Source organism: Magallana gigas, chromosome 2 (genome assembly GCF_963853765.1).
Source record: "Magallana gigas chromosome 2, xbMagGiga1.1, whole genome shotgun sequence".
NCBI classification, from domain to species: Eukaryota; Metazoa; Mollusca; class Bivalvia; order Ostreida; family Ostreidae; genus Magallana; species Magallana gigas.
This window is the reverse complement of record NC_088854.1, coordinates 15,472,099-15,484,542: the sequence shown is the minus strand read 5'-3', so window position 1 is coordinate 15,484,542 and position 12,444 is coordinate 15,472,099. Positions and strand designations below refer to the sequence as shown.

At 37.3% G+C, this 12,444-nt stretch overlaps 1 protein-coding gene across 13 annotated transcripts in view; it reads right to left on the bottom strand.

Annotated features, from left to right (window-relative positions):
* Positions 1–70: 70 nt before the first annotated feature.
* Positions 71–12,444, bottom strand: part of LOC105334355 (uncharacterized) — a 29,342-nt gene continuing 16,968 nt past the window's right edge. For 11 of the 13 annotated variants that reach the window (XM_011437768.4, XM_011437760.4, XM_020069788.3 and 8 more), the window contains 13 exons: positions 12,239–12,316; positions 11,712–11,811; positions 10,632–10,781; positions 10,195–10,297; positions 9,895–10,039; positions 9,546–9,622; positions 9,296–9,403; positions 9,056–9,198; positions 8,739–8,931; positions 8,462–8,592; positions 7,136–7,324; positions 6,497–6,646; positions 71–6,389 (listed from right to left, as the gene is read on the bottom strand). In XM_011437768.4, coding sequence (XP_011436070.3) covers positions 1,210–6,389; positions 6,497–6,646; positions 7,136–7,324; positions 8,462–8,592; positions 8,739–8,931; positions 9,056–9,198; positions 9,296–9,403; positions 9,546–9,622; positions 9,895–10,039; positions 10,195–10,297; positions 10,632–10,781; positions 11,712–11,811; positions 12,239–12,316 — 6,747 coding nt within the window. In that variant the 3' untranslated portion in view covers positions 71–1,209. The remainder of the gene's footprint in view (positions 6,390–6,496; positions 6,647–7,135; positions 7,325–8,461; positions 8,593–8,738; positions 8,932–9,055; positions 9,199–9,295; positions 9,404–9,545; positions 9,623–9,894; positions 10,040–10,194; positions 10,298–10,631; positions 10,782–11,711; positions 11,812–12,238; positions 12,317–12,444) is intronic. The other 2 variants (XM_066075221.1, XM_011437767.4) reach the window with 2 other exon arrangements.

Below are 12,444 nucleotides of genomic sequence, written 5' to 3'. Positions count from 1 at the left end.
TTTTAGGTGTATGCAACTAATCACTTTAACTAATCACTTATCATATAACAGTAATACAAATGCACACAGGTAATGTTTTGCAATATTTATTAATCACCAGTTTATTGCCTGTTTGTGAGGTTTTACACATTCTGATAATGAAATATGGAATAAAAAATAAATATTATGCTAAAAATCCCAATCTTTTACACTGGGACCCTGCCATAAGCACTTGCGAATCTTTACCCATACAAATACAGGTATAGTACATGGAAGTGCAGAAAATAAACATACAATCACATGAAATACAGGAAGGGGGAAAACTCTCACACATGACCAATGAACAAAAGCACACTAAATCAACCAACTAGAATAAACTATCTGATGATGACAGACAATTTCATTATGGTAAGGAACTCCCGTTTATACTAGTATTTGATCTGAGCTACCAGGGGGAGGAAATGATAGGATTCTTTTCAGATAATGACTTTTTACTCTTTCATTTGTGAGCAGGATTTACAACCGCTCAATACAACCATCTGCATGTGATCACAAATACAAAGGATTTATTAGGAAGAGGGTGTTTTTACATTATATATACATAGGGCAAAATACCACGTTCACATAGTTCTATAAGAGTGTTGCTAACAAATACACATAAACAAAAAATAAATAAATACTGACTAGAGAGAATACATGGCAAATATCTATCATGTTGTATACATGTATATATACACTGGATACAGAAGCTGTCATGTGAAAGTCCAGCTAGCCTCCTACACAGTTACTCTACTATAAAGATGAAGTGGCATTTACAGCAATTACCTACATGGCAGTGCATGGTCTACTTTCTGACTTATGACATAATCATCAACTCAAAAGACAGTTAAAAACTGAAATTTAAATACCCAAAAATAATACTGCACAATAAACTAACCATCAAAGAAAAATATAAATGAAGCCAAAGGATGAAAATAAACTGTACTATGTCAATGTTATCATAGTTGGAATGGGTGTAAAAACAGTAAAAAATGCTGCTTTCTAAAACTTCACTATTGCACATTGCCACACAACTTGTGTTTTAATGATTTTAAAAATGTATCAGTTCTAGGAAATTCATATTAATGAGAATATCAAGGAAAATATTATTGCTATATTGATTAGGTGTGGTCCCTAAGTAATATTTCAGATTGAAACCCTATTTTTATGCATTGTACAAAGCACTTGAAATCAATTGTTTTTGACACTGTAAAATGGCTTAGGACCCATTCGAACTGGTTGTGGTCTCGACATCCCCTCCAGGGTTGATAGACCACTTGATGATGGCAACTCTAAACTATGACGGACATTAACAAGGGTCAAAGATTCAGAAGATCGCGAGTTGGATTGTCTTAGTCCTAAAGTTGGCGAAACACTGTGAACACGCTGTCGACCGACCTGTCGTGGTTCTTCATCAATCCCTTCCTGCTTACTTTCGAAAAAATGCATGAGCTCTTTAATGCTCCCTCTTCTTTTGAGATGAGATGTGGCTTCCTCTAGAGAATGAGAATGTTCTAATGTCAGAGACCTGCTCATCACATCCTCTGGACCACTACCTCTGGATGCACCTTGGGGTGAAGTGTTTAACACTGAACATGACTTGGTCATTCTTTCGTTTTTCTCTGAGCTAACCACCACCACGCCACTCCCAGACGCACCTTGTGAGGTTGTTATAGACTGATTGTGGCTCTGAAAGGAAACATGCCTTGTTCCCCTGGGAGAGCCATCAGATGTGACCCTTAGAATTTTGGGTGAGTTTTCCTCGGAAGATTGATGCCGAATACTTCGAGGTGAGCTTTCTTCGGAACACCGACGAATTCCTCGAGGGGAGTCATCTGATGAAATTTGGCTAAAGGGAGAGGAGTCTCTCTGAGATTTTGGCGAACTTTTTGAACTAAGAGATCCCTCTCGAGCAAACTTTGGAGATCCATCAACAGATCGAGAAGACCTTGTCCTCATGTCAGACTCGCACATAGATGACTCACTACCAGTCCTTGTCTTTGAAACACTCCTATGTTTAGGAGGCTTCCCTATTGCAACAGATTTATCAATTTTTTCACTTCTTATTCCAATATTTTTTGAAATTTGGAATTCATAACCCACATCTGTCGAAATGCTTCTCCTGTTTCCTGGGATATTGAAATTATCCAATGCAGGACCACATGCACCAATCTGTTCAAATCCTGACTGCTCAATCTGTGAATAAGACTTCTGTTTTCCAAACGAAGCTCTAGCATTCACAATTCTACTTGTGTCTTGAGGGGACTCTGGGGTCGGCAAGCAAACTAAATTTTCTTGAGATGTAGTACTGGCCATTTTGAATTTTTCTGCACTTTCTTTACATGACTTTTCAAACAGTTCCTTAAGACTTTGCAACTTTGTTGACTTGTGAGCTTTTGTAAACCTGACATCTTCTGTTTGACCGTCTTCCTCTGTGAAATCATCATGACGTGATGAAGCCATCTGCAGGACAGATTCATCCAGAGAACTACGGTTAGGGGGCTCTTCTAAAGCTGGAAAATTTCCAACACATCTTTCTGCTACAGATTTATGATGAACACGACTAACTAATTTGCTACTGGTTATATTTGACTTTACATCATCGACAAAAACATCATCATTCAAGTCAGAGAAATCAAGTGCTTCCATTGGTTGTTTGCGCTCTTTTCTTAATTTGGAGGTTGGCAGAGGAACAGGGGCTTTTTTCTTAAAACTTGCTCTATGCTCCACTATCACCTCGTTTTCACCTTTCTCTGAACTCCCTTCACTTGAGAGAGTTTTTGATTTAGTTTTCATGACACGTGGTCTATGAACTTCTAGGAACTGCTGTTCTGGAGGGGGAAGCTGAGGAAGTGGTCCACTGACACTGCTGCAGACGTCAGTTTCCATGGCAGTCTCTCTGTCACACAAAGGTTTGAAGAAGGCATTCTGATTCAATGATGTTTGAAGTGTCATATTGAACTCTTTGTCTGCATTGATTGCATTCTGTGCCTCTTCCTCAGAATTATCAATGGGATGAACCATTTGACTAACTGGTTCAATCTGTTCAACCACAAACGGTTCTGCAGTGATCAGTGGCCCTTGTGACAACATCTGAATGTCTTCTGCTGGTCTGGTTATGGATGTGTACCCAGTAGCCAGCACTGAAGCATCAACGTCCATTCCATGAGGATGGTCGTAATTTTCATCGATTACCATGTGATCTGGGAATTCGCGAACATTAAGTCCTGGTTGTATAGTGTCATTAAATGTAGAGCTATGATCCTTCACTTTGAATCGATCTTGCATTTTCTCTCTTATTTCATTGCTGAGATTCTGATGTGTTGGAATTCCAAAACAACTTTCATTGATGTCAATCTCATCCATCATACTGCTATGACCTCCAAATGAATTTGTATCATTTAAAGAGTTGTCGCCTCCATATGTATTCATATCTGAATTGTCATAATAACTGTCAGACAAGTTTACAGGGAAGCTTGCTTCACCTCCCAACAAATCATTGCAATTGCCAGCTTTTTCATTTTTATCACAGCTTAGCTTGGAAGCACCAGTTATGGGAACTTGATCTGAGTTTTCAAACTTGGGGAATCCAGACAACTCCAAAGGGGGTAGAACTGGCATATTCAATACAACATCTTTCCCATCAACCTTGTGGGTTTTGTTGATTTTCTTTCCAATCTGTGCTGGTTTGTTTGTTTGCTCCTTGTCCTGGATGTCATTTCTTCCCACTGAATGTCCCACAGCTAGGTTGTAACTTTCACTCCTACATATATTCACTTGACTATCCATACTGTTTTCTTCATGCACCACAAGACTTGCTCCAGATTCACATAAATGCATTTCAGAACTTGAGGAAGTGTCTGTGCTTCCCTGTGTTACAATACTACAGTGTTTTATTTGAGGGAGATCACAGTCTGTCAAACTTTTTTTGATCATTGGTTTATGCTCCACAACAGTCCTTTCTTCTGTGCTACACTCTGGGCTGCGGTCCCTCTGGTCAAATGTCTGCGGCACTTCCATGGAAGCTGGTAATGTCACAGATCTCTTTAACTGGTGTTTATTCCCACCATGACCATTGTCTCTATTATCAGTTAATCTACACACATCACCAGTTGGTGCAAGCTGGGTTTTCCAGAGTTCATTAAAATTGGAAAGGTCATGAATCTTTTTGTCAAAAGAAGAATCTAAGTTTTCATGGTTTGATGAAGATTTTGTCAGTGGTGTAGTTGACTTCCCTTCTTTTGATTTTCCTTGTGGTTTGTTGGATGATTTATCTAAACCAGCCATTGCTCGAAAATCTTGGTTAAGCCCAGCCAAATCTTCCCATCTTGGCTGGTTGCGAGGAGAACGTGGACTAGAAGTGGATTTTGTATCAGTGTTTGAGGAAGAGAGCAATAAATGTGGAAAATCTCTTTTAGCTGACTGCTTTGGAATTGCAGAAGGAGAATTGTCAGGTTTGGAGGTTTGTTTTACCCGGGCCTCTGGACTCGAAAGACTAGATACAGTTGAAGAGGATGAATTAGAGTCAGATCTTTTAAGTGTTTCTCTCTTCTTTCCTTGTTGTGAAAGAAAATAGAGATCATCATCAGACAAATCAAAAGTCACTTTTCCTCTCCTGGACAGCATTTTTCTCTGTTGAGAATCGTAATCAAAGGATTGGTCTGAGCTAGCTGGACTCATTAATGGTGAAACGTAACCCCCCTGAGCAGCACCAGGACTAGAGATTGGACTATCTTGGGCCCAGGGCTGGGTGGGGGTGTCTGGTTGTGAACGTTTTGGGCGTCTCTGAACAGGACTTGACATGGGAGAACTTCCTGTCCTTGCCATGACTGGACTCGACAAAGGTGACATAGAAATGAGGGATGAGGCAGATCCTTTTAGGTTTTGCTTGGGAGATTCTTGAGGTGAGATTATTCTGGATTCTGATGAAGCACTGTGAACTTGCTGTACAGAGGAAAAAGCAACTAAATGCTCCTCAGGAGTGCGTGTTTTGGTTTGATATGATGATGAAATGTTTGTAGATTCAGCAGACTTCCCCACATTTAATGAAAAGTTTTGGTCTTTGGCACTACGTAATGGAGCACGAATTAATCTTGGAGTTTCAACAACTTGTACTTCAGCAGCAGGTCTGTCCACGAATGTATTTGAGTCTTGGTTGGCAGATTCATACATACTTGTTGCAATCTCTTCCTTGAAGTCACCAGAATCGATTGACAAACTTTTTTCCTCTTTCAGTTTCTTTGCTTTTTGGACTTCGTTCTTGAAGGCCTGGTCTATCTGAGCATTGATTTCTATCAATGTCCGTGTGAGTGGTGATTCGGTCAGACTGTCCAGTGAGGCACTCCGACGCTTTCTGTCAGCACCAGAACTGGTTTCCTCACTGAGACTGAAACTGTCTATGGAAGTAGATACTTCACTTAAAGTTATGGAAGATAACAAGTCAGTTTGGCTTCCAGAGGTTAGGTTTTCAAGAGATTTTTGAATGTCAGAGGGGACACTTAAACACTTCGACATTCTAGAACATTCATTAGTTCTACTCTTTGAAAACTCCACAGAGGAAAAGTTTGTTTCACTTTCGCTGTAGGAATATGAGGTTACAGTGTTGTCCAAAGCTTGATTAATAGACTGTGTTGCCTGATCAATGGACTGCAGTAGATCCGTGTCATCTGATGGAAGAAAAAACATTGCATTATCCACATTGTCGTAATTGTCCGATAATCGGTTTGCGTTTTCCTCTGCCTTTAAGGTAGAAGATGACTGGATGTTGTCGATAAGTTCACTTTCACTGTTTGAGATTTCTGCATAGTCGTGATGTCTGGAGAAATACTGATGTAATGGAGGTTCATCTGGAGTTGTGGAGGTGGTGGAAGATGAACTGCTTAGCCAGTTCTTCCTTCTAGCTCCAGGACTCTCTGGTAAATCGATCACTTCGTCCTTCCTCTGTAGTTTGTCACTAATGTCTAAGGTCTTTCTCTGTTCTTTAGGAGAAGCAGACATTTCCTTTGAATCTCTCTGTGGTGATTTCCTAAGTCTCCGACTGTCACTTGAGGGGCTTTTGCTCTTTTGATCGATTGGTTTTAGCAAGTCTTTGTCATCCATGTGTAACACAAATTTTTCTGCGTCAATGGAAGATGACATAAGATTTTCTCTCAGTCCCTCTGTTCCTCGATGCTCTATTTCAATAACACTTTGTGAGATGCCCTTTTGCTTTGACATTTTTGGACTCCTGCTTTTTTCGCGGGAGTCATCAAGTTTAGGACTGAGAGGTGCTGAGGGGGTCCTCCTATGTGATACAACTCTCCTCTTTGGTTCAGAACGAACAAAGGTTTGCTTCTGTTTCCTTTTCTCAGGGTTTTCATTCTCAACACAATCTACAAAAACAATTGACACATTTATACAATTTTTACATCAACATGTCTCAAAATAATTTGTATTTCACTCAAATATCTGGTAAATTACAACTACCAAAAAAAAATACCTTTCAGATCATACACATCAATTGCCATTTCTCTAGATCCAGCCACAATGTAGCTAGGGTAGGTTACAGCCTCCTCTGTATGCATGAGGCTCCTAGGGGACTCTGAGGATAGAGATCTCTTGTGACCTAAAGGTCGCCGGCCTTCTTCTTCTAAAACAGTTACAAAAATTACAATTACCGGGTAATGTTTGCCTATAACATACACAAAAATACAATTACTGTGGTTTCATTAATATTCAAGGGTATCAATTTTTGTGGATAAAATGAAAATCACAGTTTCACGGATACGTAAATTCGTGGCCAGTGACCCTATCAATACAAATTATTAGTACAAATTGCATTTCAATGAACATTTAATGTCATGGATAAACTAAACAACAAAATCCACGAAAATTGGTGATCAACGAATATTAATGAAACCACAGTAATCTTTTTTTTAACACATACACAAAAATAATAATTATTTATCATATTTCTTCTAAAAAATACACAAACTAGCAATTATTTTCATCCTAATAGTTCTTGATTCAGTAAAATTAAAAAATCTTGATAACTCTTTAAAAGCATAGCTGTGTGCATCTCCTTCAAAATACACACAATAACTTGCTTTATATACACAGTAAGAAGATTTGACTTTACCTTGGAACATTTTCATGAGCATGTTCTCATCCACAAGCCTGGACATCCTCTTGGTACTGTCAATGGAGGAGGACTGAGGAAGGACAAGGAGAGACTCGGCACTCTTCGCTCCTCTTAGTCGCCTCCTCTTCCAGGTCTGAACATCCTCCTCTGTGATGGCCTTTCTCTCCATTCCAGTGCCCAAGGATTCTACAAAGCCATTACACAGAAAATATCAAACTAAATATTCCAATACTTGAATAATTTTTAAGGAATGTGAATCGTATAAAATCTAAAAAAAAAAAAAAAAAAAAGGTCATATTTTAAATAGAACTAGAAAACTGACCAGTCAGGAAGGGCCCCGCTATGACAATTAATATAGAGAAGTGAAAAAAACTTTGAATTCCATCCTCTTTATATTAACAATGATGAAACATAAATGCCCTGCAGAAGATGTAAAGAACTGGAATATATAGGATCTCGTGATTTGTAGTTGGATATGATTTTCATCCAACAATTAAAGTGTTTTTTTCTTGAGCCTTAGTGGTTTTTCAGAAATGACAGAATGGGTTTATTATCTGATTACCTGCTAAAATTAACAGCATTTGGGAACAAAAATAAGATAAATAATTAAAAAAGAAAATAAATAATTAAAAAATAAAATAGTGAAAACGGATATCTTAATATGTATCTTGATTTTAGAATTCAATAAAATTATTATAAATCATTGTGTACGGTATTTTAACCAAAATAAAATATGAATATTATATTTTAAATCCATATTTCAAAGAATGTACACAATACTACATATCATTCAAAATTGACCTTAACTTCAAAACAAAGTTCATTTGCAGACACAGGCAGTGCAGTAATTAATCTCATTGTGACAGATAAAGATAAAGCTTAGGATTTTCTTCCTGTGGAAGGTTAATTAATCCCAAAGGACAAATATTGCACAGCCTTCCATGTATACAATGGTAACATTCTCAGCAGTTATCTCTCTTTGCTCATTCATTCTAAGCAGTTATCTCTCTTTGCCCATTCATTCTTTTGCATAGTTAACAGTCTACCCCACCACCCCAGCTCCAAACCAGAAGACATAGAGAACCAAACTTAGCATCAAAATATGTATTTCTGCCTACTGAACTACCATACCAAATTTGAACTTGATTGGGCAACCATAAAAAAAGTTATTAGAAAAAAAAAGGAAATTTGTGGACGGAAGAGTGACAGACGGACGGACAGAAGGACGGACGGACAGAGTGATTACTATAGGGCACCCGCAAATCCTTGCGGGGCCCTAATTAATAATTGCTATAGGAATAAAATTCAGAAGGTCCTTCTTACGTGATAATCCACTTTTGTGATTTTTGTGTTTGATGCTGCTTTGTCGGTTTCCCTTAGAAAATATGGACCTCCATCCACTAGGAGATTTTTTGGCTTTCAAATTTCCAACCTCCTTAAGAGGCATCTTCTTCCTACAAACAAACAAAGGATAATTTGTTCTTGTGCTTTCAAGTTTATAACTTAAAAAGTCTTAACTTCCTAAATACAAAATCAAAGAAAATATCAACGAAATGAAAAGTCCTTTTAAGCACAATGTATGCTACACTCTATATCTTACCTGTAGCCAGGTAGATCCAGTACTGTGTGGTACTTCTCAGGTAAGCCTTTGGGCCCACTGCCCACATCAATGTATTTCTGGTGTGGAGGACGAAGACTGGCCGAAAGGGCCCTCTCCCTTGCTTCTTCCAAGGTTATCAACTTTGTGGGCGTGGAAATTGCTAGAGATTTGGGTCTTGGTTTTTTCCTTGAGGCTAGAAATAATTTGTTCATATTCTATGAAAATGAAACCTACCCTCCTTCATTCTCTAAAAGTTACTTCCATTTAAGTACATAAATATACTTAGCTATGCAACATATAAGCAAAGTGATCCTTACGTTTCAATTCTGGAGAGGAATATGATGGAAGTTTGTCACTGAAGATAAGGTCTGCATAAACAATCAAGCATTCAGTGACGACTGCCTGGATCCCCACCCCCTGCAGGGCTGCTGCTCCTCCCCCACACTCCAGCTCCTTTGACCTACAACACAAAGAGTGAGGGGTGAATGTACTGTCATTACGGCATGTTTAGGGAATAGATGTGTGCCAACATCAAAGAGAATTGAAGCCACTTGTACCTGAGAAGATTTGGGGCCCACACAATGGCCAGATTCTTGGAATGCATACCAGTTTCCTTCCCAAATGCTGCAACTTTAGCTAGATGGCGCATCAGGAACTCAGTAGTCCTAGAAGTAAATGAAAATCATTTAATGCAGAACAAATACAGTACACGCGTTACATAATAAAAATCATACCTAATATCCAATATAAACCGAATATCACTCAATGTACACGCACTGTAAATCTAGACTTCGTTAAGTTACACACCTGTAATGAGGCGGGGGAAGTTGTTGGACGACATCATGGATCTTCCACAGTTTATTGTCTTCATCTCGCACTGCGTCCTATAAACAGACATAAATTAGATCATCTAATTCTCTCAAGTGTTCAAAACAAATACAAAATCCAGAAAATAATCCTTGCTCCAAAATAACATTTCCACCTTATGGTTTTTTCAGTTTATCAATAAAATAAATAAACCAACAAAAAAAAAAAATAAAGTCAAATCTTTGTTTACATAAAAAAAGCTAGCCTTCTGCACTTCTCTATTCAAGGTGAACTTCATCTCAACTGAGTCTATACCATGCATTAAACACTTGCAGACTTTTGGACTTACAGCAAACTTGTCGTAGAGCTGGTAGGTCAGCAGAGGATTAGGGAGTTCCCTGAAGTACATTTTGAGCAGTGAGCTGATGCAGTGAATGTCTTGTAGGTATATCTCTTCTGTTAGGTCAGGAACTCGATCCTCATCAAAAGCAAGTCTGTCGTCAACAGAAAACAATTAGCAAAGGGTGGGATTTAAGTGCATCTGATAGGTTGTCTCTTCCTATTATACATTTCTTACAGTTTTGTTTTCCTTTTTTGTCTTTTTATCGCAATTCATGACAAATGATTACTTATTAAAGAATGAACTAACCTTAATTTTTGTATGTTAGATGTGATTCCAGAAAGTCTGTATATCCCATCAACAATGCCCATCTCCTCAATAAATGCAGAGCAGCATTTCAACACAAGAGGAACTGAACAGTCAAAAGAATGAACACGTATCAATACTACATCTTATAACTAATGTTGAATAGAATGATTATTCTGAGAAAACTTAAAGGCCTTTCAAAAAATATTACCTACTTATGATTTTGCCAGTTAGCATAAGTCTGTTTCATGTTTTAAAAGTTCATTTTCGTTTTAATTGAATGGAAAATAGTTAGGAAAGAAAAACTTAAGTGTGACCTAGACCTTTAGGTAAATAAATATACAGGGTGAAAGTAAAAAAAAATGATATTACTCCTATGCAAACTTGAAAGTCATTTTGCTTTTTTCTTGAACACTATGACATTGAACAGACTGATTTACCATCATGCCCTGAATTGAGCAGGTGCTCCCCCAGATCACAACCGAACACCCTCTCCTTGACAATCCCAGACTGTTTCAACTGGTTCCGTGGAGGACGAGTGTTGAAGAACATCCGAAGAAAGGACAGAAACTTCCCATGCTTACGGACTACTGCAAAATCAGAGAACATTCTCCCTTAGCATTGGTTCATTTTATTATGACCATAACAAAAAATGTACCAGGACCAATTTGTTTTAGATTTTGCATATCACTCATGCATATTATGCGTATCACTCATATGTGTGTACTGTTAAGCTTCTAGTGGGAATACAATTAAAATACAAGTGTGAAATGTTTAAGATACTGTGTGCTTATATTGAAGCACATTCACAAGTGGGATATCAATAGGGTGATAGAGTGCAATAAAAGTACACATTTTAGAGTATTTTTTTCACTGTTATCTAGAACTGTAGACAATCAATTTTCATTTATGCATAATTCCATCCATGATGTGCAATGACGTTTGAACAAAAATCGTTATGCATTAAATGCATATCAATAAATCTGCACTTTGTGATAGTTAATGATAAAAGCACTTCAAACAGACTATTTTAATGGCTGTAAGCTATAGAAAACATAGTTATTACATTTATACAGCTTTGAAGTACAAATAACAGATCATTAATCAATAAAACATGGAGTAAAACAGCAACACCTAAAGCATACAAGACCTGCCTTTCTTCGTAATCTTGTTAGTTATATTCATTGTGCAAATATTTTTTTTTCTAGCAAAGAGCCTTTAAAAACCTTAAGATTAAAACAATGGATAAATGATTATTTATAAAATTAAGGAAACTACTTAATTTGACTCCAACTTTCAATAGTGTATAAGGCATTTCATGCAAAATAAATCCATTATCGGTTATCTTAAATGTCAAATGAGTAGGAAGGAAATAAAACTTTAGACCATTACTTTGGTGTATTTGCTATGGAACAGATTTTGGCTGTCTATTGCAAAGAATGACTAATTCACAGGCTCCAAGTATTCCTGAAGGCTACAGACAGGAATAGAAGAAGAGTAGTAATGTGAGGCATGCCTACAAGGTTTCTTACTATTGCTGTTGAGGGGCACCATTGATTGGACAGAGGCCGGGATTTTGTCCCCTATCACTTCCACACACTCTGCAGGGAAAAAGCCCACCTGTGAAAATAACCCCAACAACATTAAAATTATACAATAAAGAATATGGGAGAAACTTGGATATCATATATTGCTTTGGACCTCACTTTTTGGTGTATTTAGGAAACTTTATAGCATCAAGATAAAAAAAACTAAATGATTCTAACTTTGCACTACATTTCATTTTGTTAAAATCAATAATAATTAAATCTGCAAAAAATCTGAATCTAATGAATGAAGATGAATCAACTTTTATTTAATATAAAAAAATTCACTGCAAATAAATGTTTTTGAATAAATAAAACAAGATAATCTCTCAGTAATATTATTAACACTACATCATGTCATCAAATGTCTGTGACATTTAAATCAAATCTAACCTGATTAAAATAAGAAAGCCAAAGAAATTTCTTTGCTCCTTTGATAATTCCCCCTACAATGAACTGACCTCAAATCCTCGTTTTCCCCGCCACCAAATTGTGTCATCAGTGGAGGGCATATCAATCACAGACACAATGTCTCCAACCTACAACATGCATAATTGATCTCACATAACACAAAAAGATTAACAATGGCACTCTCAATAGTGATCAAAGGTGATATATAATGCACTAATCCAATGTTCATGAAATCTTAATGATGTGCAACTGCATT